This window comes from Danio aesculapii, chromosome 18, assembly GCF_903798145.1.
Source record: "Danio aesculapii chromosome 18, fDanAes4.1, whole genome shotgun sequence".
NCBI classification, from domain to species: Eukaryota; Metazoa; Chordata; class Actinopteri; order Cypriniformes; family Danionidae; genus Danio; species Danio aesculapii.
The window spans coordinates 12,745,586-12,772,538 of NC_079452.1; the positions used below are offsets into that span (position 1 = coordinate 12,745,586).

At 34.1% G+C, this 26,953-nt stretch overlaps 1 protein-coding gene across 1 annotated transcript; it reads left to right on the top strand.

Annotated features, from left to right (window-relative positions):
- The first annotated feature begins 1,469 nt into the window (after window positions 1-1,469).
- On the top strand, window positions 1,470-25,258 carry pgr (progesterone receptor). The gene is made up of 9 exons (XM_056478699.1): window positions 1,470-1,596; window positions 1,848-2,735; window positions 5,617-5,726; window positions 9,778-9,894; window positions 14,027-14,332; window positions 16,638-16,782; window positions 18,992-19,122; window positions 20,946-21,103; window positions 23,827-25,258. The coding sequence occupies exons 2-9, from the start codon at window positions 2,005-2,007 to the stop codon at window positions 23,980-23,982; spliced, it is 1,854 nt and encodes a 617-aa protein (XP_056334674.1). The 5' UTR covers window positions 1,470-1,596; window positions 1,848-2,004; the 3' UTR covers window positions 23,983-25,258.
- The last annotated feature ends 1,695 nt before the right edge of the window (window positions 25,259-26,953 follow it).

Consider the following 26,953-nt stretch of genomic DNA (forward strand, 5'->3'; position numbering starts at 1 on the left):
CGCCACCTGCTGGCCTCACTAACACCACTTCCAAGCAACCCAGTCTTCCAATGTAGTCTCCCATCCATGTACTGACCAGGCTCAGCCCTGCTTAGCTTCAGTGAGTAACTGGTTTTGGGCTGCAGGGTGATATGGCAATAACACCAATATTAATTATAATATTGAATTATTATTAAATACATAAAATAAATTAATAATTAAAGAGTATTAATAATAAAAGAGTTTAAAAAAACATATATTTTTTTCAATTATTGTTATGAAATATCTTACAGTCCAGTTACAGTGTATTATAGTGTACAGTGTATTATTATTATAGTGGGGTTTGCCTTTAATTATATTATATTATATTATATTATATTATATTATATTATATTATTCATTTTCTTTTTGGCTTAGTCCCTTTATTAATCAGGGGTCGCCAAAGCGGAATGAACCGGCAATTTATCCAGCATATGTTTTACGCAGCGGATGCCCTTCCAGCTGAAACCCATCACTGGGAAACACCCATACACACTCATTCACACATACACTATGGACAATTTAGCTGACCCAATTCACCTATAGTGCATGTCTTTGGACTTGTGGGTGAAACCGGAGCACCTGGAGGAAACCCACGCCAACACGGGGAGAACATGCAAACTCCACACAGAAATACCAACTGACCTAACCGAGGCTCGAACCAGTGACCTTCTTGCTGTAAGACGATCGTGCTAATCACTGCGCCACCATGCTGCCCCTATACTGTATTACATTATATTTTAATTAAAGTTTAGTTTCATGACTAGAAACTCAGTTGTGGTTGGATTTTTCCATCAGGTTTAAACCATATAGAACATCATTTAAATTTTGGAGTTCACAAAAGCGATCATTGCTCTTTCAATTTAGAGACCTGAACAAAGTTTATGTGTTCTGCAAATAATTTGCTCACTGAACCCTGATGCTACCGAACATTGTCTTAATTAGTCAAACAATAAAAAAAGAGTATTAAAGAAATGACGCAATAAAAAGATATTGAACCAGTATCCTCTTAAGAATAGACACTTATATAAAAAAAATTGTGCATTAGTGGATAATCAAAGAGAGAGAGAGAGAGAGAGAGAGAGAGAGAGAGAGAGAGAGAGAGAGAGAGAGAGAGAGAGAGAGAGAGAGAGAGAGAGAGAGTGTGTGTGCTTTTAAATGGCCTTCTGGAACCAAGCACACAGTACAGGATGTTCACATTACATTAATGACTGACCTCAAACAAAGATAATTCACAGCTCCAAACTAGCCCATATTCACGCTCGTTTATTTATTTTTTATCAACTTGAACAGACATCACAGTCTGTTAGTTGAGTTATGAAGCAGACATATTTTAAAAGGCCTGCGTGTTGTTAATCTGCGTCTGGAAACAAACGTCTGTCAAGCCCACTCTGAAACTTCTGCTCAGATAAATTAGAAGGACACGTTTCCCCCTCACCAGTCATGCCGAACACATTCTGTGGAGCTTATCTGGAGCTGTTCACCATTGCATTTCAGCACAACATCCAGTTCTCCTTGATGATGATCACACTTTTTGTATTTGATTTTATGAAACTGACTTTATGAAACTCCAAAAAGGTGAGAAATTCTCCTTGGAGAAAAGACTCAGCATTGATTTTTAATTCTAAACATTGTCTTTACTCAGAAATATATTCAATATTACAAAAATGACAAGCTGGCAGTTTATCAAGAAATAAGACATATTTGGATACAACATTTAATATATTTATTTACGTTTTTTTATATAAATATTTATAAATTATAAAATATATAAATAAGTTGTATAACCAGTAGCGAATATTTTTCCAAATATGTTGTTTTTATTTTAGGAATACGTCGCACACTTTTTGTACAGCCTCTCACCACCAGGAGGAATACGCACAGAAGGTTACACTGTACACCACAGATCACAACCTCCAAACAAACAGCGAGAACGCATCATAGACTATTGCGTGATTGATTTTAGAAAACAAAACTAACATTAGAATGGACACGGTGAACACTTCTCCAGCTGATTCCACAGGGACGATGACGGGAATGAGCCATTTAATGGAGAAATACACGGATTTAGGTTTTGGGCACGGCGGGGTCTCGCTGCGTAATTTTGGAGATGCGGAGACTTTACGCGGCAGCTCACCCGCATCTAACAGCGATGCTCTGGATCACCTTTCTGTGCTGGACTTGCCTCTCGGTACCAAACCTTATACAGAACACATAGACGACTTTCTAAAAGCCGAAGCCGGACAGTGGAGCGCAAAGACAGATAGTCCGGAGAGTTCGTATATTAAAGATGATAAGGAGCTAAATCTCATCATGGAGCCACCGAACCCTGATTTCGACATCACCGTGTTGGAAAGCTGCTACGATTCCACCGAAAGGAAACAACAGTGTGAGTTTATTGAGGAATCCTCAGCTCTAATCTCATCTCAAGCAATCCAACACTTGGTTGTGGACAGTTCATCTAACTTTCATTTGGACATGAATCAGTCTACGCTAGTTTTGCCTCCTCCGAGAACAGTATCAGCTTCTCTCGATAGAGGCTTGTTGAATTTCGATGTACCGAGCGCGACTCCCATGATGCCCAAAACGGACATCTCCAAATGGGTGTCCGCGGCGGACTCTCCCTTCTGGTATCATTCCGCTAATGAAGAGCACGCCGGATACGCATCCGAATGCCTTATCCCACGCTCACAGACAGCATACACATCATTCTCCGGGTAAGAATGACGAGTTATGATATATAAGCAACTTAAGGCGCAATTGCATTCATGTAAAGACGTCGAATTTACAGGGCGTTTGTAGTTGTTGAGAATTGCCCTTAAAATTTCATGACGCACATACATTTGGGGCAAAGTAGTAGTAGTAGAAGTAGTAGTAGTGGTAGTAGTAATAATAATAATTTTACAAAATGGTCACACTTTACAATAAGGTTTAATTAGTGTATTTATTAACACGAACTAATTCTGAACAATACTTTTACAGCATTTAAAGTTCAACATTTACTAATGTGTTATTAACACCCAAATTCATGGTAGTTAACGTTAGTTAATTCACCTTGAGTTAACATGAACAAACATATTTTTTTGGATATTTTCATTAACTAATTCAACTAACATGAAAAAATACTGTAATAAATGTTTTGTTCATTGTTTGTTATTGTTTGTAAATGCATTAACTAATGCAACCTTTGTGTAAAGTGTTACTAAAAAAAAAAAAAAAAAAAGAAGAAACATCACCTACAGAAAACAATTTATATATTTAATAAATTAATTATATGGTGCATAATGGAACAACGTCCCAGAATTCTTTAGTTTACTGTAATGTCTAAACATTTGAAAGAAAACGTTTAATTGTGATGGACCAGGCAACAACTTTGATACTATATAGGCTGTTGCCCATTCAGTTTGAGTTTAACATTTGGGTTCTGGAGTTAAAACACAATTTATTTCTTGTTCCTTGGGCAAACAGATTTTTAAGAATAACTGAGAAGCTTTTAAAAACAGTCTCCTGTTTTTTTCTTCTGGAGAAAGTCTTATTTGTTTTATTTCGGCTAGAATAAAAGCAGTTTTTAATTAAAAAAACAAAAACATTTTAAGGACAAAATCATTAGCCCGTTTAAGCTATATATATATATATATATATATATATATATATATATATATATATATATATATATATATATATATATACATATACAGAAACAGAAATTGGGGAAATAATAATTCTGACTGCAACTGTATGTTTTTATTTCAGTGTAACTTATTAAACTAAATTAATCATGTTTTAACTTTATTTAAGTCTGTTTACCCTGTAAGTTCAGTGGACTCAAGGTTAATTTGATTCAGCTTAAAATTTAAGGCAATCAGGATTTTTTTTAACAGTGTGGGGGAAGAGAAAGAAGAGAAAACCTTACCCTTGAGAATTGTGCTAAAGGACTTTATTTGTGCTGTCATGGAGCAACACAAATGACATAAACAAGTCGAACTGTAATATATAAATATAAACTACACAAATATTTTGTAGTTTAGACTGCTTTGATAACGGTTCTGTATTCAACTACTTGCATTGTGGAAAATTCTGCTTTTTCAGGCTTCCAAAAAAGTGAACAGCCAAGATTTTCTGTTCTCAGTTGAGTAAACACCTTTTAAAAATGTAGCTGAGCAATGAATTATACACTTAAAAATAACAACAATATATAATCCAACATGTATTGGAAAGTTATTAGAGACTATTTTACAAGACAACTCTATTTCAGTCACATTTAAATACTTTGTAGTTACTTGAACATTTCTTTGTTGTTTACTGCCAATTTCTGGCAATAAATATTTATTTATTTATTTATTTATTTATTTATTTATTTATTTATTTATTTATTTATTTATTCATTTTTATTTATTTATTTAATGATTAATTTTCATTTATTTATTCGTTTATTTATTTATTCATTCATTTTTATTTATTTATTTATTTATCAATTTTTATTTATTCATTTATTCATTTTATTTATTTATTTATTCATTCATTCATTTTTATTTGTTTATTCATACATTTTTATTTATTCATTTTTATTTATTTATTTATTCATTCATTCATTTTTATTTGTTTATTCATACATTTTTTTATTCATTTTTATTTATTTATTTATTTATTTATTTATTTATTTATTTATTCATTCATTCATATTTATTTATTTATTCATTTTTTTAATTATTTATGTATTCTTTCATAATTATTTATTTATTCATTCCTATTTATTTATTTATTTTTATTTATTTATTCATATTTATTTATTTATTTATTTATTTATTTATTTATTTATTTATTTATTTATTTATTTATTTATTTATTTATTCATTCATTTTTATATATTTATTTATTCATTCACTTTTTATTTATTTATTTATTTATTCATTTTTATTTAATTATTTATTTATTCATTCATTCATTCATTTTTATTTATTTATGTAATCATTCATAAATATTTTTTATTTAATCATTTATTTTTATTTATTCATTCGTTTATTTTTATTTATTTACTCATTCATTTTTATTTATTTATTCATTCATTTTTATTTATTCATTTTTATTTATTTACTTATTATAATTTTTTATTATTTATTTATTCATTCATATTTATTTATTGATTTATTTATTTGTTTATTTATTTATTTATTCATTGATTTTTTTATTCATTTTTATTTATTTATTTATTATAATTTTTTATTATTTATTTATTCATTCATATTTATTTATTGATTTATTTATTTGTTTATTTATTTATTTATTTATTCATTTTATTTTATATTAACATCCTGCTTTCAAAGTAAAACCTACATAACCACACTTTCAACGCTTCTTTAGTTGAGTAGCTAAACATTAAAAATCATTGGAGCAAAAGGCCAAAAGATCAAAACACACAGTACAGTGGCCTTTAGTATCGGCACACCACAACCCATCTGCATGCAACTAAAGCAAAATACGCTGCTATTCGAAACGAACCTCAAATCATCTTTTCCTTACACATTTAATTTTGGGCACTGTTATGTAAGATATATTTTAGTTGTAACATCCAGACTAACCTGTGTTTTGCTTACACAGAGTCCCATCTCAAAGACAGTGTGTAATCTGCGGAGACGAGGCTTCTGGTTGTCATTATGGAGTTTTGACCTGTGGAAGCTGCAAGGTGTTTTTCAAGAGGGCTGTTGAGGGTGAGCTGCACTGGCTAATGTTCATTTTAGAGGATATTGAAGACCCACTGAACTCTGCAGATTTTAGATTTGGCACATTCCAAATAGGATACATTCACTTTGAAGTAAAACAATCATGGCCGCCATATTGAAGTGTTGTTCCAAACTGAAGTGCTCAAAACTGGCTTCTTTGAAGGGCCGTTTGGAATGAAGAGTTTTGAAAAATAGATCTGTTGGACGCTTTAGACCATGAGTTTGGAAGGGTTCATACCTTTATTCCCTTCAGAAGGACCCTCCGAAGGGATTCGGGAAGGGTTTCTCAACCACGTTCCTGGAGGACCATCAACACTGCATATTTTGGATGTCTCCTTTGTCAGTCACACCCATTACAGGTCTTTCATCTCTGCAATGAACTGATGACCTGAATCGGGTGTGTTTTGTTAAGGAGACCTGGAAAATGTGTAGAGCTGGTGGTCCTCCAGGAACATGGATAAGAAACACTGGATTAGGGCATAAGGATGAACCCTTCTGAATGAAACCTAGTGATTATCTCCCATGCTGAGAGATTTTGGGAACAGGAAACTACCAAAACAGGAAGTATGAAAAGGCTAGAAAAGGGGTTAACAATGTCACATACATGAGCTCAAGTTGCTACTTGATTATGACAAGCTGTTTTAACATGTAATCCATAAAAAATCACTATTCACTTGTTAAAGGGTTGTTTGTAACTTTTTGATTCAGTGGCTAATTCGTATGATCGCATTCGTGCAATTTAGTACGATTTGCTTATCACTAATGATGATTGGGTTTAGGGGTGGAGTTTGGTGCCATGCCTCCTTTTAAAAACCATACATTTTTATGACTGAACTCTTATCTTATACCTTAAAATGAAGTGTAAAATATTATCTAAAAAAGTACTAGCAGCATCACAATAGATTCTAGTAGATTAAATGTTATGAAAGCTTACCATACTTGCTAGATGACAGCAGATGGTTTCTCATTCTAAAGAGCATTTGGTTTGACAAAAATCTGTATTCTGTCAGAGCAATATTAAATTTTTTTAAGCGTGTACTTAGCTAATTCAGGCCCGTAGCTAGCCTATTAAAAGGGGTGGTGTAGTTTTCTGCAAAAAGTGGACCTTTTTGCAGTGATTCACCTCATTTTCTATTAAATTATGAGGTTAAAATACTGCATTTTAGTGACATTTTTTAGCACAAATTTTTGCTGGATTATCTTGTCAGATGGTGATCATAACATACCAACACTTTTCCATGCAACAAATTTATTTTCTACATGTTTGTGAAAGTCCTTAACATACAAATTTAGTTTAAGTGTTTATTTACAAATGTGCATTTAAACTGGAAGTTATTACAGTTTTGTAAATAATGCAATGAGATAAAATATTTTGAGCAAAGAAACAAGAAAAATACTTATTTTTAAAATACAAATGTATTATCAACTATCAATTAATAAACAAAAAGCAAACTAACAAAAAACAATTAGGAATCTGTTGAAACTTGTTTTAAATGGAAAAACTGTAGCCTATAGGCAAATAACAAACTGGTGTGTGTTTTGGAAAACCATCGTTAGCCAACTAAGGTCACAAATTCCATTGTTACAAACATAGTTTGTTGATTTTGCATTTCTCTAATCCCTCGTTCCAACGAACATTCGCAAACTGCGTCGCAAACTTGTATGCTTGCAACTACACCCCTGGAGCTGTAGTTAGAAACTTTGTTCCTGGCTGTGTTCTATTCCCAGCTATCCCCCATATGCCCTATTTGTTTAGAACATTCTAACATTTAAACTTGGAATTATTTTAAAAAAGGATAAAAGTCATCACTTTTAGGTATATATATTTTTTTCAAAGCATTTTTAAAGTTCAGTTTTAACAATCTTCTTGTTTACAATTGCGCTCCCTTCACAGGGCACTTTGAAAACATTGATGTCATTTTGAACACAGCCGTGGCTCATCATGAAGAAAGTTATAGGTGACTTATTATTTAAAAGCAGAATTTATGTTATGTCTCCATATAAAATAAATAAACAATATCCTACTTAATAATAATAATAATAATAATCATCATCATCATTAATATTGTCATTAAAGGATTTTTTTCATTTCCTAATAAATAATACATACTAAATTCCATTTCTTAATAAATAGCCTCATGATTTATTTATTTATTTATTTATTTATAGGATTTATATATGATATTAGAATACGTGTTATAGCTTTTGTAAGTGATTTTGTGTTTTAGAATAGAATACGTAATGTTCTCAATAATATTTGTAAAGGAAACATAGGCCCTATATGTACCATTTACATTTATTTCAATTAATATAGAAAACGAGTGCATGTTTTTATCAAAACTAACATTAGATTTTTTTTATGTGCGTGTAAAACTTGTATAATTTGAACAAAGTAAGTTCTTCTCTAAAGAAGTTGTTACTCCACCTCGTTTAGAGCATCATTATGGACGTTTTATAACTAGTGTGGTTCAAACGATGGATCTGCGACAGAAAAACGACGGGTTTTGGAAAACACTCGTCACTACATTCTGCTTTTCCCAAACGTTGCATCGTACTATGATAGTTCAGCTGCGAGTTAGGTTGTTGTTTGGGTAACGCACCCCTGTCCAGGTAACTTCCTCAGTCAGAATTTGTACACTTGAACAATTAAAACCAACCACAAACAACCCGAACACCCCTGGCTACGGGCCTGTAAATAGTAACTTTGTCAAATTCAACAGCCCCAAAAAACAAACCATAAAACATACAGCGGGGGAAAATAAGTATTGAACACGTCACCATTTTTTTCAGAAAACATATTTCTAAAGGTGCTGTTGACTTGAACTTTTCCCGATTGGTAACAACCAAAAAAATCAATCCATGCAAAGAAAACAAATCGAATTAGTTTACACATGAAGTTATGTGTAATAAAATAAAATGACGCAGGGAAAAAGTATTGAACACATGAAGAAAGGGAGGTGTAGAAAGGCAGTGAAAGCCCAGACAGCAGCTGAAATCTTTCAGTAGTTCTTCAGCAACTTTCTGCCCTTTGTCATTGTAAATGAATATCAGCTGCTTCAGTCCAACATCTGCATTAGCAGGATGAAACCAGGGTGGACATTTCAGCAAGACAGTGATCCAAAACACAGCCAAGGAATGCTTTCAGAGAAAGAAAATCAAGCTGTGGAATGGCCCAGCCAATTACCTGACTTGAATCCAGTAGAGAATACAAATTAAAGATCAGATTTGATAGACGAGACCCACAGAACCATCAAGTTTTTTCCACTCTGTTGAAGTCTGTGAAAAAGTCTGTGACTTTGTTCTCCATATAAGAGGCATCTATAAGCTGCCATCACCAAAAAGCCTTTTATATAAAGTATTAAATACATTTCAGTAGCTCAGTACTTTCTCCTTGTGTCATTTCATTGTTATTACACACAACTAATTCATGTTTGTAATGTTTGGGATTTTATCAAAATCTGCTTCAATTCCATGTCAACAGCTCTTTTAGAAAGATTATTCCCAGGGAAAAAACCTGACGTGTTCAATACTTATTTTCCCTGCTGTAAATCTAAATAGCACTTGGATTTTAATATGATCACTGTTTGGCAAGTGTTGTTGTACACAGAGATTTTAATATAACATTTCAATGTGTGTGAGTCAAGGTGTGTTATACGGTGTCCCGGAAGACTGCAATTATCATTTGGACCGATGTTCCCAGTGTTCTTTCTTTGCCTTGTTATTCTTGTTATCTCCGAGGAAAGATATGTAAGAGCCACTGTGTCTGACCATGGCCATGTCACTATGCCCTGTCAGCCTTGCTTCAAACCAATTCACTCTACTCCTCTATCTGGTTTTTCTTCTCTGTCTGTACTCCCCCAAATGATCTCGCTTTAAAAATAACATGTTCCTCCTGTGATTTCAGACGGAAGACCTGAATCATTTATGTGCATTGTGTTCATACTTTTTTTTCATCTTCTTCACACATTCATAAGTTGAATCATTTTCCTTGTAGTGTTGAGTCGAATGTTTGCTTTTTTTGTTTTCTTCTCTCGTCTAGGTCATCATAACTACCTGTGCGCTGGACGAAATGACTGCATTGTTGATAAAATCAGGAGGAAAAATTGTCCCGCATGTCGCCTACGAAAGTGTTACCAGGCAGGGATGATGCTTGGAGGTACCATTCATATGTTTATATTTTAAATGTTTCTTAATCCTATTGAACTTATTGGACATCAATGGACAGTTTTGGTGACCAGTGTTGATGGTAACGGATTACGCAACCCAGGCTCATTCTGAGAACGTAGTCCTGGGGACGTTTCTGGAGACCGCGAAATACGTAGCCGGGGGTACGTGCGGCTGCATTTAATTTTTTTAAGCGAACGCTGCGGGGCGGTGTGACGCCGTTCCCTTCGGTGCTCGCCGGCCGGCCAGCCGGCCGCTCGCCTCCGTGTGGGGGGGTTTCCCGCTGCAACCAGTTTGTCCGGTTAGCTCTTCGTGTACTCGAGGCGCAGAGAGGGGCTGACCACGACGACGACGACGACCGGGTTCGAGTCCGGGGAGGAGCGGTTCCAGGAATCAGGTAAGAAAACAAAATCCAAAAAATGAAGCGAACAAGTTCGTCACAGGGTGAGAATGTGGTCAAAATCCGAAAACGTGGTAAAAACCGGACGAGGGCTTTTCTTTTTCTGGACGGCTTTTGTGAACCGTCGTTGGTTGGGTTTGGGGACGGAGGAGGGTGGGTCAGCTGATTGGCCGGTCGCACTGTCAATCATTCCGTCATGAAGACAGGCAGACGGGCGGAAGGTCGTTCGACAGCGGCCTCCAGCGGGTTTACGCGAGAACGGCGCGGGAAAAAGCGCGCACAGCGGCCTCTCGCGGACTCGCGAAAACAAAAACTGCACAAATACGTACCTCCCGGGACGTATTTCGCGGTCTCCAGAAACGTCCCCGGGACTACGTTCTCGGAATGAGCCTGGGTTGGGATTACAAGTACAATGAAAAAAAAATTACACCTTAAACCAACTTATTTTTTTTATTCCTCAAAGTATAATTTAACTTTGGTTTAACCAATAAAATTTAATTTAATCTAAATCTGGGCAGCATCGGCAGCAATAGCCTAGTGGTTAGTGCATCGACATATAGCACCCAGGTGCTTGCGGCAACCCAAGTTCGAATCCCGGCTCGAGGTCCTTTGCCGATCCTTCCCCTCTCTCTGATCCCCATACTTCCCTCTCTGTTAATCTCCACTGTCCTGTAAATAAAGGTGAAAACCCCTAAAAAATTATAAAAAAAAAAAAAATCTAGGCAGCACAGTGGCTCAGTGGTTAGCACTGTCGCCTCACAGCAAGAAGGACACTGGTTCGAGTCCCGGCTGGATCAGTTGGCATTTCTGTTTGGAAATTGCATGTTCTCTCCATGTTTGCAAGGGTTTCCTTCAGGTGCTCCGGTTTCTCCCACAGTCTAAAGACATGCGCTATAGGTGAATTGAATAAACTAAATTGGCCGTAGTGTATGTGTGTGAATGAGAGAGTGTATGGGTGTTTCCCAGTACTGGGTTGCAGCTGGAAGTGCTTCCACTACGTAAAGCATACATTGGAGTAGTTGGTGGTTCATTCTGCTGTGGCAACCTCTGATAAATAAGGGACTAAGCCGAGGGTAATGAATGAATGAAGTAAAAATATTGTGTAATGTAGAGACACTTTTTTCCACATCTTTTTGACTCTAGATCATAGTAAAATTTTGCTTTTGGCCAACCTAAAAATTGCTTTAACTTGTTACAACTAAATTTATAAATTATCCTCAAGTTATAGTTTTAGCTTGCTTGAAAATGAAAAATGTAATTTAGTATTAATGAAAATATTTATTCTGCCCAAGAAAAAAAAATACATTGACTGAAAGGTAAAATATTGGTTTTATAGTCGATAAATCTATTGAATTACTTTGGTTCAGCTTCCAAGTCCAAGTAAAGTTGTATTTTGGACTAAACTATAAAAAAAAATACATATAACGGCAGGGTGTGCTATTGCTGGTTATTTTATCGTCAATAATGAGGTAAACTCTCTGCTGGTGCTTTCAGTATGGCTATAAATGTCACACAAGACGATAATAAAAGCACATTAGAAATACATAAAAACTGAATATTAATAAATAAAAAACATTTTGTCATAACATGAAAACTGCTGGTTTAGTTTGAGGAAAATAGCAGCTACACAATGTAATAAGACATTAATAATAGGTTTGATTTAGGTCATGACATCAGGTGACCAAAATTCAATCTCTAGTCAGCGTCTAAGCATCTATAGAAATACCATAGCGGATATTCTGACTATTTTGATACGAGATGTCATATTGTCATGTCATATTTACATTCAAAACTTCTATTGTGATATTAAAATTTTGCTTTGAATGTCATTAATTGAATATTTAAGTAAAGGCCGGCTCACACTGTGCGATTTTTTTATAATCCTGAACAATTGTTGCATGTCAGACTGTACGAACATGGCTCCCATGTTACACTGTTAGATCTCAGCAGTCATAAAGTCAGACTGAACGACAATTAAGACGTGCCAAACAGGGAGGAAAACTCTCCCGGAGTTTGACATCATCCACCCGTCACACTTTCACTATCCTGCATTCTGAAATGATTTCTCACAGCAAACATAAACAATCCGTAGCGTCAACTTTGCATGTGAAATGCAATTCATAAATGAGCAAATGCAATTGGTGAATTAAAAACAAAGTTCATAAATGCACAAATCCAATGTGTTTTGACATTTCCTAGCGGTCATTTGACTTGTCGCATGGATTTCATCATCAAATTCAGAGCTCCCAATAGGAGCTCTTATTCAACAGGAGTCCAATTCTTGGACTGATGCTTATCGCAGCTGTTGTCACACTGCAGGAAAGTGTCTGAAAACTTCTGACATTGCCATAACTTTATCTGAGGGAAAAAAGGAGCTCTTTGTGAACATGTCAAACCAACGATCAAAGATAAGCGATTTTAGCCTTGCATTTCAGGAATCTTTTAGGATTTCCTAAATTTGTCTCAGATGACAAAATCATGGCTGAAATCTCACAGTGTGAGCAGGGCTTAAGTCATCACCCTAAAAATATTATCTTTTTGGTAATACAGCCTATAAATGTGTAGTAAGGCTACTAGACTATCAGCGAATGTCCACGACTCATTTCATTTTCACTTTAAGCTGGGCAGATGGCTTTTTGTAGCACTGAATATGCTGTTTCGAAAGACATATCTTAAGAAAAGTTATGTTTTTCCAACAGAAAGTTATGTCTTTGTTGGCAGGAAGTTGCTAAACAACAGAGACATGCATATTTAATGTCACAGGAAAAAGTAGTAGGCACTGAAATGCGTGCTGCCAATTTGACAGCTATGGTAGTTACCCAGCTAACAAATTTAGGTTGTGAGAACGTTCTCATAACGTTATCTGTAACGTTCCGAGAATGTTGAAATGTCCAGTTTGCTTATTGTCACTAGAATTTTTTTTTTTTCTCCAAAATATAATGTTCAAAGAATGTTTATCTGGAATGTTCCAAGGACGTTGAAATTTCCAGTTTGCTTAATGTTGCTAGAACGTTTTTTTTTAGTTAGCGTAACGTTTTCAATACCTAAAATTCCACCAAAATATAATGTTCTAAGAACATTTATTTGGAACGTTCCAAGAACGTTGAAATGTCCAGTTTGCTTAATGATGCTAGAATGGTTTTTATGGTTAGCATAACGTTCTTACAACATTTTCAAAACCTAAATTTCCACTAAAATACAACGTTCTACGAAAGTTTATTTGGAACGTTCCAAGAACATTAAAATGTCGAGTTTGCCTAACATTGCTAAAACTTTTTTTATGATTAGCATAACATTCTTAAATTTTCAAAATCTAAATTTCCACCAAAATATAACATTCTAAGAACGTTGAAATGTCCAGTTTGCTTAGAAATGCATGCTGCCAATTTGACGGCTATGGTAGTTAAAGGAAGAATCAATCGTAACTCTTGTTTTTTGTGTTTTTAATAAAACAAAAATGTTAGAAAGAAATATACACATAATTAGGAAAAGTCATGGGATTATAGATTTGCGTGTTTTATTTCTTTATTGCAAAAATTTTAAATGGTCAACATGACCGCCTCTGTAATTCTAGTGTAGACCATTAAATGAGACACCGGCTCCCACTCAGACGACCCCAAGACAACAAAAAATTCATGTTTTCATCCACCAAATCACATCATGAACTATCATACAAAAGTGTCCAGATGATCGAAATGTAAACATGTCCATTGGTGTGTTTCAGGCCGTAAGATGAAGCGGTTTGCGGGACTGAAGGTCATGGGTTTGAGTCCTTCGCTGATGTTCCAGAGTCCGTTATCTCTGCTGACTGACGGTCAGACTCTGTCCTCTCTGCCCTGCATGTCAGCCATGCGTGAGCTCCAGCTGTCTCCCCAAATGATCAGCATCCTGGAGAACATCGAGCCGCAGGTGGTTTACTCCGGATACGACAACACACAGCCAGAGGTTCCTCACCTCCTCCTCAACAGTCTCAACAGACTCTGTGAGCGTCAGCTGCTCTGGATCGTCAGATGGTCCAAATCTCTTCCAGGTAACAATCTGGCTAATTGAAGTCATCATGAAACGAAAACTTCTTGAAAGTACTTAAAAGTAGTTGAATTTCAGACATATGGATTAAAGGCCTTGAAAATACCTAAAAACAAACAGAGGTCCTTGAAAGTGCTTAAATTAAATTTGAAATTAAATTGGTTTGTGGTTTTATTTCAACAATTGTACTCAATTGTCAGAAACAGAACGAAAAACAGAGAGATTCTTAGATTAAAAATCTTACATTTAAATCTTCTACAATAACACTGACAAATCCCAACAGGCACACAACGTTATTAATATTAGGTTAAATTTAGGTCATGATGTTGGGTGACCAAAATTCAATGTTGTGTTGGAAAGTGACCAAAATTCAACGTTGATCCTAAACCAGTGTCATGACGTCAAATACCGACATTTATTCAACCAAAATCCAACATCTGATAGATGTCACAGTGGTAATGTCCACACAACATCAAGCTGTAAAACCATTAGACGTTGAAATTGTATTGTTTTTAGGTTATGTTGGAAATTGACCAAAATCCAAGGTCTTTCTGATGTTGGACACTGACAGCGGTCTGACGTTGGGTTCTGACATCAACCTGATTTTCATTTTGACCCAAAATGCATGTCCTACGATGTTAGGGTACAACGTCAATTTGACACCATGTTGACGTCCTGTGCCTGCTGAGATAATACACATTTGTTATCAATATTTCAGAAATTGCATTTGAATACCACCAGTATTTAATTAAAGAAATTTAATTAAAATTCTGTGAACATGACTTTTTTAAACGGTCAAAAATGTAGAAAATTACTCTGGCATTTTAATCTAATTTTGAAGTGTACGTGAAATAGGACAGTCAGGACTTTCATGGCGCTACATATGCTGGAGCATGAATTACAAAGGTGCTTGATTTAAACTTATTGGTTTTTAAAAGGTCATTGAATTTGTTGTTTGTGATAGCGTGGGAATCCTGAGTTAAGATTGTCCTTTTCCCATATTGTGATGTACATCCAACTGAAACAGTTCTGAAAAGGGAAAAGATGTAGAGAGGTGCATGATTTTGTGTTTTTGGAACCAATTGAGTCGTTGGAAGATGAGCCTGGCTAACAAAATGGAGAAAAACTGACGAATAGACGAACGTGAGATACACCCTGATAGCCCCGCCCTAAAGGTATCTCATGTGACCTGAAGTGAAGAAAAGCCATTTTAAGGGGTTGTAGCTAGAAGTTCCCAAAAATTCTTTATATTATTTATTAAATGACCCATTAATTGTATTTTCTTAACGTCTACCCCCACCCCAAACCTACCTGTCACAATAATGTAAAAAGAGTAATTATAACAAGAATTATTTATTAAATTACTCATTATGCCTATGCATAACCTATGCCCCTATACCAAACCCTAAACCTACCCCTCTCAGTAATATAAAAACAGTAATTATTGTTGTACAGTAATTATAATGTTGAAATAATATAAATAATTGTCATCAACTTCAGGCCACAGCTGTATCCCTTCTAGACTTTACCTGAATTTATTTATGCTCATCTTTAACATTGACCAGTGTGCACTCTAGTCCGGTGTTTCCCAACCCTGTTCCTGAAGGCACACCAACAGTACATCTTTTGGATGTCTCCCTTATCTGAACCATTCATTTCAGGTTTTCAAGTCTCTTCTAATGTTCTGATGATTTGATTCAGGTGTATTTGAATAGGGAGAGATTGAAAATGTGTACTGTACTGTGCCTTCAGGAACAGGGTTGGGAAACACTGCACTAGTCAACAAAATATTGGGAGCTTCCAGCTGCTTGTTTCTTGAGCATAAAGGAGACAACATGAAGTAAAATAAAGAAAGTAAAACATAACAAGTAGTACATAGCATGAAGGGAGAAGAAAATAAATAAAAGAAACAAATAAATAAAACTGTATTAAATACATTTAAGCTAAGTGTGGCCTGTGTCCTCACACCTCCTCAGAATGGAATGACACTAGGGGACATTTGTTGCATCAGCTACTGTATGTGGAAAAAAATCATAGGTATTATTCAAATGTCAAACACATGTTGACTCACTGTAGGAAACGCATAAGACGTTGACATTTTATGAATCACCAAGGACCATGGTTTCATCTATCTTTATTAATCTTTATTAAAGTAAACAAACAAACAAACAAAAAAACACCTACAATCTGGAGTACTGAGATCTATCTAAAGCACCAAATAACTGAATAATTTACAACTGAATCTTTATAATCCTACAATGCTACAGATTCTTTAATAGATATTTCTTGTTCATCTGTGTTAACAAAAGGTTTTCGCAATTTGCACATCAATGACCAGATGACACTAATTCAGTATTCCTGGATGGGCTTGATGTTGTTCTCACTGGGTTGGAGAACCTTTCAGAATGTCACTCCTGATTACCTGTATTTTGCACCTGATCTCGTCCTGAGCAAGTAAGTAACAGTGAAATCAATTCGATTCATTTTTCCATTCAATGTAAAATCAGTAGCTTGATAAGAACAAATGTCTCACAAGATCTTCCTGAACTACTGTGTTCATGTGAGACATTTATTCTTATTAGGCTACTTGGATGGCTTGGATGCTGGAGCTTGTGACATCACAGTAGGGTGAATCTGGAAACAGACTGTTTTCTATGGTCTCAAAAATAATACATTTACAAAATAAAATTCAAGCATGCACAGCACAATTCATAAATGCAAAACACAATATGTGAATTCCAAACACAATTCATAAATGCACAAATTCAATTGATAAATTTAAAATGCAAACCATAAATGCACAAATACTTTTTGTAAATTCAAGACGCAAACCATAAATGCATAAATCCATTTCGTAAATTCAAAATGCAAATCATAAATGCAAAAATCCTATTTGTAAATTCAAAATGCAATTCATAAATGTTCAAATCCAATTGGTGAATTCAAAACAAAGTTCATAAATGCACAAATCCAATTCATAAATTTAAAAAAACACAGCTCATAAATGTGCAAATCCAATAGGTGAATTCCAAACACAATTCATTAAACCAACAAATCCAATTCTTAAATTAAGTCAAAACACTATTCATAAATGTGCAAATCCAATAGGTGAATTCAAAACGCAATAAAGAATGCACAAATTCAATTTGTAAAGTCAAAAATCAATTCATAAATGCACAAATCCAAATAAAATTTGTAAATTCATAATGCAATAAAGAATGCAGAAATCCAATTCGTAAAGTCAAAAAGCAATTCATAAATGCACAAATCCAATTCATAGATTCAAAATGCAATAAAGAATGCACAAATCCATTTCTTAATTCAAAACGCAATTTATCAATGCACAAATTCAATTTTTTTATTCCAAACGTAATTCATAAATGCACGAATCCAATTCGTAATATCAAAACGCAATTCATAAATGCACAAAATCAACTCGTAAAGCCAAAACGCAGTTCATAAATGCACAAATCCAATTTTTTTATTCAAAACGCAATTAATAAATATGCAAATCCAATTGGTGAATTCAAAATGCAATTCATAAATACACAAAGCCAATTCATAAATTCAAAACGCAATAAAGAATGCACAAATCCAATTCCTAAATTCAAAATGCAATAAAGAATGCACAAATCCATTTCTTAATTCAAAACGCAATTTATCAATGCACAAATACAATTTTTTAATTCCAAACGTAATTCATAAATGCACGAATCCAATTTGTAAAGTCAAAACGCAATAAAGTCTGCACAAATCCAATTCGTAAATTCAAAACGCAGTTCATAAATGTACAAATCCAATTTGTACAGTCGAAACGCAGTTCATAAATGCACAAATCCAATTTGTAAAGTCAAGACACAATTCATAAATGCACAAATCCAATTCATAAATTTAAAATGCAATAAAGACTGCACAAATCCAATTTGTAAAGTCAAGATGCAATTCATAAATGTGCAAATCCAATAGGTGAATTCCAAACACAGCTCATAAATGTGCAAATCCAATAGGTGAATTCCAAACACAATTCATTAAACCAACAAATCCAATTCTTAAATTCAAAATACAATTCATAAATGCACAAATCTAATTCGTAGTCAAAATGCAAACTGTAAATGCACAAATCCAATTTTTTAATTCAAAACGCAATTAATAAATATGCAAATCCAATTGGTGAATTCAAAAGGCAATTCATAAATACACAAAGCCAATTCATAAATTCAAAATGCAATAAAGAATGCACAAATCCAGTTAGTAAATTCAAAACGCAATTCATAAATGTGCAAATCCAATTGGTGAATAAAAACACAATTTATAAATGCAAAAATACAATTCGTAAATTCGAAAGGCAATTCATAATGCACAAATACAATTGGTAAATTAAGTGCAAATCATATATGCACATATCCAGTTAGTAAATTCAAAATGCAATTCATATATGAGTGATGTATTATTTTTGAGACTGATATGGCTCCATAGTTTTCAGACACTGTGTATGAATTTTTGCAATTATGAAAAGTTAAGTGACACGCATTGTGGACACACATGTGTTCAAACACCATGTAAAGCATCTATTTTTGCATAATAGCTCCACTTTAAGTAAATTCTCTAAATATTCGTTAATAATAATAAGTATGCATATACTCATGAGTCCTTTGCATTTTAGTGATCAGCTGAGAAGGTCTCCGATCTACGACCTATGCTTGGCTATGCAGTTTGTGCCACAGGAATTCGCCAACTTGCAAGTGACCAAAGAGGAGTTTCTGTGCATGAAGGCTTTGATGCTCCTCAACACTGGTAATAAATCCTCTATGTTTTGTCTCTGACCCATAAAACTCTCACTTACTGACTGTCCACAGGTCAGATCAGTGTTGGATATATTCACAATCTGGGCAGTTTTATGTTTGAAACCAATGGCTCAATGCCAGTGCACATGGACAGAGATAAGTGTTTTGGCAAAACTGCGAGACCTTGAAAAGCCAAACTAAGTTTCATATCCAACATTTTTTCAACAGTAATTCCAAAGAAGGCTTTCAGTTGTGCTGACTACAAACTTCCTTTATAGAGTATGTTACAACTGTGTAACTAAATTAGAGTTGATTAAACAGTTGAATTTGACCATTTTTAACCCATTAAGATGATCTCAGGTTCTGGCAGGAGCACTTTTAGCTTAGCTTAGCTTAGTTTAGCATTAGACTATTACCAACTCTAAAAAGCTAAACTAAGTTTCATATCCCACATTTTTTCTACAGTAATGCCAAAGAAGGCTTTCATTTGTGCTGACTACCAGCTTATGGAGTATGTAACATAACATGTAACTAAATTGGAGTTAATTAAACAATTAAACAGTTGAATTTGATCATTTTTTAATCAATTAAAACGATCTCAGGTTCTGTCAGGAGCACTTTAAGCTTAGCTTAGCTTAGCAATAAACTGTTAGCAACTCACTAAAAAGCCAAACTAAGTCTCATATCCCACATTTTTTTCTACAGTAAAACCAAAGAAGGCTTTGATTTGTGCTGACTACCAACTTATGGAGTATGTAACAACCGTGTAACTAAATTAGAGTTAACTAAACAATTAACTGGTCAATTATGACCAGTTTTAATCCATTAGATGATGGCAGGAGCACTTTTAGCTTAGCTTTGCATTAGACAATTAGCAACTCACAAAAAAATGACCAAAGAATTAAGCTTAATTTAAAGTACACATGAAATCAAAACTAAATATATTGATTTCGTTAGCTAACATTGCTAGTTTTGTGGTGACCGATTCATCTCAATAAGGCGAAAAAAAAAAGATGTTTGCCCCTTGTATTCTAAAATTGAAATCTGTAAATGCACTTCCTTTTTGTTTGCAGTTAAATTCTCAGATTACGCCTGTCTGAGGTATTGGGCGTGGTCAACATACTTAACCACGCCCCTCCAACTGTCAGTTCTGACAGCGCTATGACAACAAACAGAAATGGCCAGGAGGAGGTGTCTGTTAGGTTGTAATAACTCTCCCAAAACCCTTTTCCCAATCTTTCTGAATGAAATGCCTACTTTACTACATCCAATCAGCTTGCAGTAGAAAAAACAGCTGAAATCTATAAATGAAAAAAAAAGGTCCATTTAAAGGAACAGCTTATTTAATATTCTGTTTCTTTAGGAACTGTCAAAATATGAAAAAAAAGATGGTAGCAGCTTCTAGTTCATGTAGAACTTAAATAAGAAAAGTATCTTAAATCTTTGGTCACTTTTGAGTGAGATGCACAGTATGTTTGTGAATATACTGGCTTTACTTTCTTTGCATCAATAAACATAGCAGCAGCAGCAGCAGCAGCAGCGTAGCAGATTTATTCCTCAAAGACCAAATGTATTTATTATGCTAAATAAATCTGAGATTTGTAATGAAAGAACTATCAAACATCCGTGTTTTTCGATGATAAATCTAATTCTGCCAAACTGCTCCAGAGGCCACTGTCAGTCAAGATAGTTTTACTATCAAGAGAAGTGTCACCATTCCTGCATTTTACAGAAGCTTTCTTTCCTCTGAGACACTAGTACTGTGGTAAACTCTATCATCACTGTTGGCAGATGCGTATCAGTAATATTTCAACGCTGATGTGTTTGTGACAGTTCCTCTGGAGGGCTTGAAGAGTCAAACACAGTTTGATGACATGAGACAGAACTACATCTGTGAGCTGTCCAAAGCCATCCAGCTGAAGGAGAAAGGAGTGGTGGCCAGTTCACAGAGATTTTACCATCTGACCAAACTCATGGACAACATGCATGAGGTACAGCACGAGTCCAAAATACACAGACCTTATTCTTCAGGTATGAAGCAGCCATTAGAATCTTTTAGGCTTGTAATTTCCGTTCTCATTCACTTCCATTGATTTTTAGATGTTAAAAACAGCTTATTAAGCTTCTTGATGTTGCAAACTGATATTCTATTGTTATATTAGTCATTAACATTTATTTTTATATGGTCATGAACATACTTGTTTGTAGAGCAAGTAGTTTTACTGTTTATTATTCCTAGTCATTTCTCCCATAACTAAATCAGAAGTTCTAAATCAATAGTAAAAATGACTGCACTTCAGCATCGCAGAATAAGGTCTAAAGACTAAATATACAAGGTCCATTTAAAGGAACAGCTTCAGGATTCTTAATTATATATATTTCGATCATCTGCTGTTCTACAAAATACTGTACTTTTTCACCTATACCTCTGGTTCATCACTACAAAACAATGACTTTTACGTAATCTTGTAAACCTGCCTGACATTAAATGATATATTATTATACTAGAAATACCATATTGTATACATTTCAAGTATATTAAACAGATTATTTAGATAATTCCACCAATGTTTTATGTTCACAAAATTTCCCTTTGCAAAATATCACTTGAATAACCTTTTTTCAGTTGGCTTAAAAGTCCAACAATAAAAATATTCGTTTATTAGTCCAATTAAAATTGCTAATGTTCACTGAGCTAATAAATATGATTAAAAATAAACCTTTACTTCATGTTTTAAGGCCTGTTTTTCAAAAATTAATATATGTCTTCCTAACAGTTCAACATTTGCTCTTAGATATGTTTGATCCTTTAGCATTTTATTGAACCGCATTTTTACAGTGTAGGCGAAAAACACACACCACGTTCGTTTTGACTTCAAAAGAGTTCTGAATGGTTAATTTAGGAATACAATATAAAGCTGGTTTATAGATAAACATTCCTCAAAATATGGGAAAACATTCCTGAGCAGCAGTGGTACTAAGACAGAAGTATTGTTATTATTTAGTTTCAAAATAAACTCAATTTTTGAAGATATAAACATATTTAAAAACTTTGTACACACCAGCAGTGGCAAAAATTGAAATCTAATATGTGCCAAAATGGTTTGATAGTGCCACATATACACTTTCAACAAAATGACCCTCAAGCTACTTTTAAAGTACTCGTACAAAAATAGACACAAAGAACATCCCAAAAAGACTCTTGGGCTCCAGAAACTCTGCAATTTTTTTGTTGTTGCCATTTTCAGGTCTTGTATTTTAACTAATAACTTCTAGTGATTTAATCAGATCAATACCAAATCAGATCAATACCAAGTCAGAGTAATGCAAATAATTTAGCAATGTGAAGATTCGTTGAAGGGCATATTCGTTGTGGCCTGACAAATTTCAATGTTTCGCTAAGAAAGTCGTAGCTGTAGCTCAGGCATGCAATTTCCAATCTGCCTCAAAATTTACTTGTTTGATTAAAGTCCTGACCTGAAGACATGTACATGCCAGTGTTCGTTTACAGTCATAGCACCACCTGCTGGCAGAAGGAGGTTTGGCATATGTGAACGACCGGCATATTCCTTCTTTTTTCTAATCTGTAAAAAAATGTTGGGTTCCACACAATCGATTTGTGTTGGGACAACATGAAGGAATTAAGTTAACTCAATAGTTTTTACAATTTTAAGTGGATTGAACATAAAACTATTAAATTAACTACCAAAAATCCTTAAGAATTGTGTTGTTTATGTGAAAATGTTTCAACTCATTTTAAATTAGTAGTTTGAACAAACAGCAAACATATTTTCAGTGTACCCAATGTATCATTACTGTTTTAGTCCAGCAAGTGGTTATCTGATATATTATACAAGTTATTTTTAACCCAGCAGGCACCTTAATGTCAAAACAACATCAAATTGATGTTCAACATTGGCATCAATAAACACATCAAAAATCGATTACAGGACCGTTGTCTGATCGATTTCTGATGTTTTTTGACACCAATATTAGATGTCAATTTGATGTCGTTTTAACATCAAGCAAGTTGACGTGCATCAAATGGATACAAAAATCAGTGCAAATTTGTCATTTTTAATTAATCTGTCAGATGAATAAAACTTTTTAAATATTTTTGTAATTTGTGTCATTATTTTGATGGTCAAAAGAGCATCAATGTGTGGATGTCAAATAGACGTCAAGATTTTGACATCAAATCGATCAGCATTTATATTTTTTTGACATCACGCACATCATATTAGAACTTTTTTTGTACAACTTTCAGATGACTAAAACTTTTTCAATCTTATAATACTTTGTGACATTTTGATGGTCAAAACAGCATTTATGCGTGGAATTTGAAATAGACGTTAAGGTTTGAACATCAAATTCGATCTGCATTTTTAATTTTTTTTGACATCATGCTCATAATGCCACTTTTTTGTACAATTATACAAAAAAAACTATTATATGTCAATTCAAACTGTCAACTACTAATCAGATGTCAGAATTCACGAACAATGATATTAATTTTGATTATAGGCCTTAGAAATTTGACCATCAAATATTATATAGTTCATACGGTCATACGGGGTGTGAAAAATACTTCAAATGAATTATCACACAACTGATACGAAATAGGTCACATGACTTTATTTGCTCATTATCCATCGGAATACACAAAGCATGATAAGGGAGTCTGACGCGTGACGCTGCCTTTATCTCTGTGCAGATTGTGAAGAAGGTCAATCTCTACTGTCTGAGCACATTCATCCAGGCCGACGCCATGAAGGTGGAGTTTCCAGAGATGATGACCGAGGTCATCGCCTCACAGCTGCCCAAAGTCCTGGCAGGAATGGTCAAACCACTGATGTTTCACAACAAATGAAGGCCGACCGGACGATTGGGGGCCACTTATGTCTCGTCTACTTGACAAAAACACACACCTTTCCATATACAGATTTACAGTAATGTGTTCGTTGAAAATGCACATATTTTCAGAGTGGAGAAAGAATTAGAATCAGTCTCACTGTAAAAAGCGATACGTTGACTTAAAAAAAGTTAGTAAAGCTGTTACATTTAACTATGAACTATGTGGATAATTTTTCAAATTATGTCAAATGGCTTTTTACAGTGTATACTACTTGACAAAATGTTGTTGCCTATCCAAGTTTAGGGACAACAAATAATAACATGACTGCTAGTTGATCATTTGGTATCAGAAGTGGCTTATATGAAAGGCTAAGGCCTCTAGATTCCGCTTATTTTACCAAAATGAAATATGATCATGATTTTTAATGATTTAATTAGGACAGTAAGGTCTGACTTTGACAAAAGTCTTGTCACTTAACAGAAATAATGTACAGTATAGAATATAAAGTCATGGTGCAGTGGAAAAAGAATGAATATTGTGAATGACTCCCATGAGATTGGAGGACTGCATCCATACATCTCTGCAATGACTCAAATAACTTATTAATAAAGTCATCTGGAATGGCAAAGAAAGCGTTTTTGTAGGACTCCCAGAGTTCATCAAAATACTTTGGATTCATCTTCAATACCTCCTTCTTCATCTTACCCCAGACATGCTCAATAATGTTCATGTCTGGTCACTGGGCTGGCCTATCCTGGACCTCCTCAGCTTTCAGGAACTTTGATGTGGAGGCTGAAGTATGAGGAGTGCTATCCTGCTGAAGAATTTGCCCTCTCCTGTGGTTTGTAATGTAATGGGCAGCACAAATGTCTTGATACCTCAGGCTGTTGATGTTGCCATCCACTCTGCAGATCTCTCGCCCCCATACTGAATGTAATCCCAAACCATGATTTTTTCTTCACCAACCTTGCCTGACTTCTATGAGAATCCATGTGGGTTCCAATAGGTCTTCTGCAGTATTTGTGATGATTGGGATGCAGTTCAGCAGATGATCAGAAAAAACTACCTTCTGCCACTTTTCCAAATAATCAAGTAGAAGTCAAGTTATTATTTGTTGCTCCTAAAACTGGGATCGAGGCCAATACTTTTGTCAGGTAGTGTATATATTTTACCATGTTATTAAACTTGCTGAAATGAAATACATTTGGTGTATAACTGACTTCATTTTCACTTCGAAATTGTCACAGGAAGTAACACAAATGAATTAAATGTGAAATTTTTAAACTAGAAAGACTGGAATAGTATTTTCTTGTAAAACGTGGTCTTATAATTTGTTTTGATCATTGCATAAGCTGTGTCTGAGTATTTTTGCGATAAATACACAGTCTGTGCAAAGGTTTTGAAGTCTGAATGGAACTTTTTAAAAAAATGTTTGAACATTTTTTAAAACCCTCTACTGCACGCATTATGATAGATCTACAAAAAAAAAAAAAAAAAAAAAAATATATATATATATATATATATATATATATATATATATATATATATATATATATATATATATATATATATATATATATATATATATATATATATATATATATATATATATATATATATATATATATATTGGACTGTTTTTCTTTTCTTAGAATGGCTTAACTTAAAAAATTGGGGAAAATTTTTTTTAAGGTACCTTATGATATGTTGCCACATGACAACAACATTCAATAGTGTATCTAACTTATACATTTCTAATTTAAAACTTTCCTTATAATTAATAATGTTTGAAATGTTGTTTGTTATGATTTAATTAGTGTTCCAGTATTATGCTTAAACACAGAGCTTATAAATGACAACATTCATGTTTTCCTGTGTTTGTATATGGAAAGAAATATTGAACACAATACAATTTTTTTTTTCTCATGACATCATACTGTATACATTTTTATATTTTTTAAACATGTAACTTCACCTTTTACCACAGTAAAGCCCATGGAGTCTTCTTTCCAATGATACATAATTTGTGTTTGTAGCTTACTGGAGTCAGGAACTGTTACTATTTTAAAGTTAGGTAGGTGTAAATCGTCAAAATTGAGTGCTGGCTAACAGGTTAAACACATATTCCAACAACTGCTATTCCAACAGCTTTTATTTATTCCATTCTTTTTGCTGAATATTATTGAAAACAAACATAATATTGTATTATCATACATACAGCATACAGTGGGTTTAAATATTTCCTCCAGTAAATATTATAACAAATAAATAACAAGTCTAATGCATCAGAATAATGTAGCTAACTAGCTAATGTTTACTATACTACGCCTGTCTTATCCGCCTCTGAGCTAATTTACCTGAACTGTCTCCATCACTGCTCTAATCAAATGTCCAATCTGCCTTATTCTTATAGTCACTAACACCCATCTCATCCTCACTTTCATCTGCAGTAAGAGCCAGTTCTGTCCTTTTCTTCTTTCACTTACTATGGAACATGGTGGTCCTCGCTAATACATGTTCCCTGTATTTATATTATATAATAATATAATAATTTATATTATTATTATAATTTGATTTTATCCATGATGTAAATGCCATTAACTTATGACTAATCAACATTGTTACTAGTATTCGTGCTGCTATTGCTACAACTTAAAAGATCACAGCTGACCTTGCTAGCTTGCTAACCTATTACAACACTGCACATTCCACTATTGCAGTGTTGTCATTTGGCAAAACATACATTTAATCGATTTACAAAAAACTAATTTGATAAAAACTTTTTTGAGTTGCGAATATGTCATCATAACTTATAGGAGGTGATGCTTCAGATTTTTTTTTTGGATCTGACATGAGTTGATACTCAATAAACTCCAGTCTATCAGAAATCGCACTACAGAAAAACACTGCACGTCATGTGACTTAACCGAAGCACATCAGTGGCTAAACTAAGGTCTTCTTAAAAAATAAATAAATAAATAAATAG

What these genes read in the sequence shown, in the direction of transcription:
- pgr (XM_056478699.1), top strand. Translation starts at nt 2,005, where the DNA reads ATGGACACGGTGAACACTTCTCCAGCTGATTCCACAGGGACGATGACG. An exon ending in GCATACACATCATTCTCCGG is followed by an intron (nt 2,736 to 5,616) that starts GTAAGAATGACG and finishes TTGCTTACACAG; the next exon opens with AGTCCCATCTCAAAGACAGT. An exon ending in CCTGATCTCGTCCTGAGCAA is followed by an intron (nt 16,783 to 18,991) that starts GTAAGTAACAGT and finishes TTTGCATTTTAG; the next exon opens with TGATCAGCTGAGAAGGTCTC.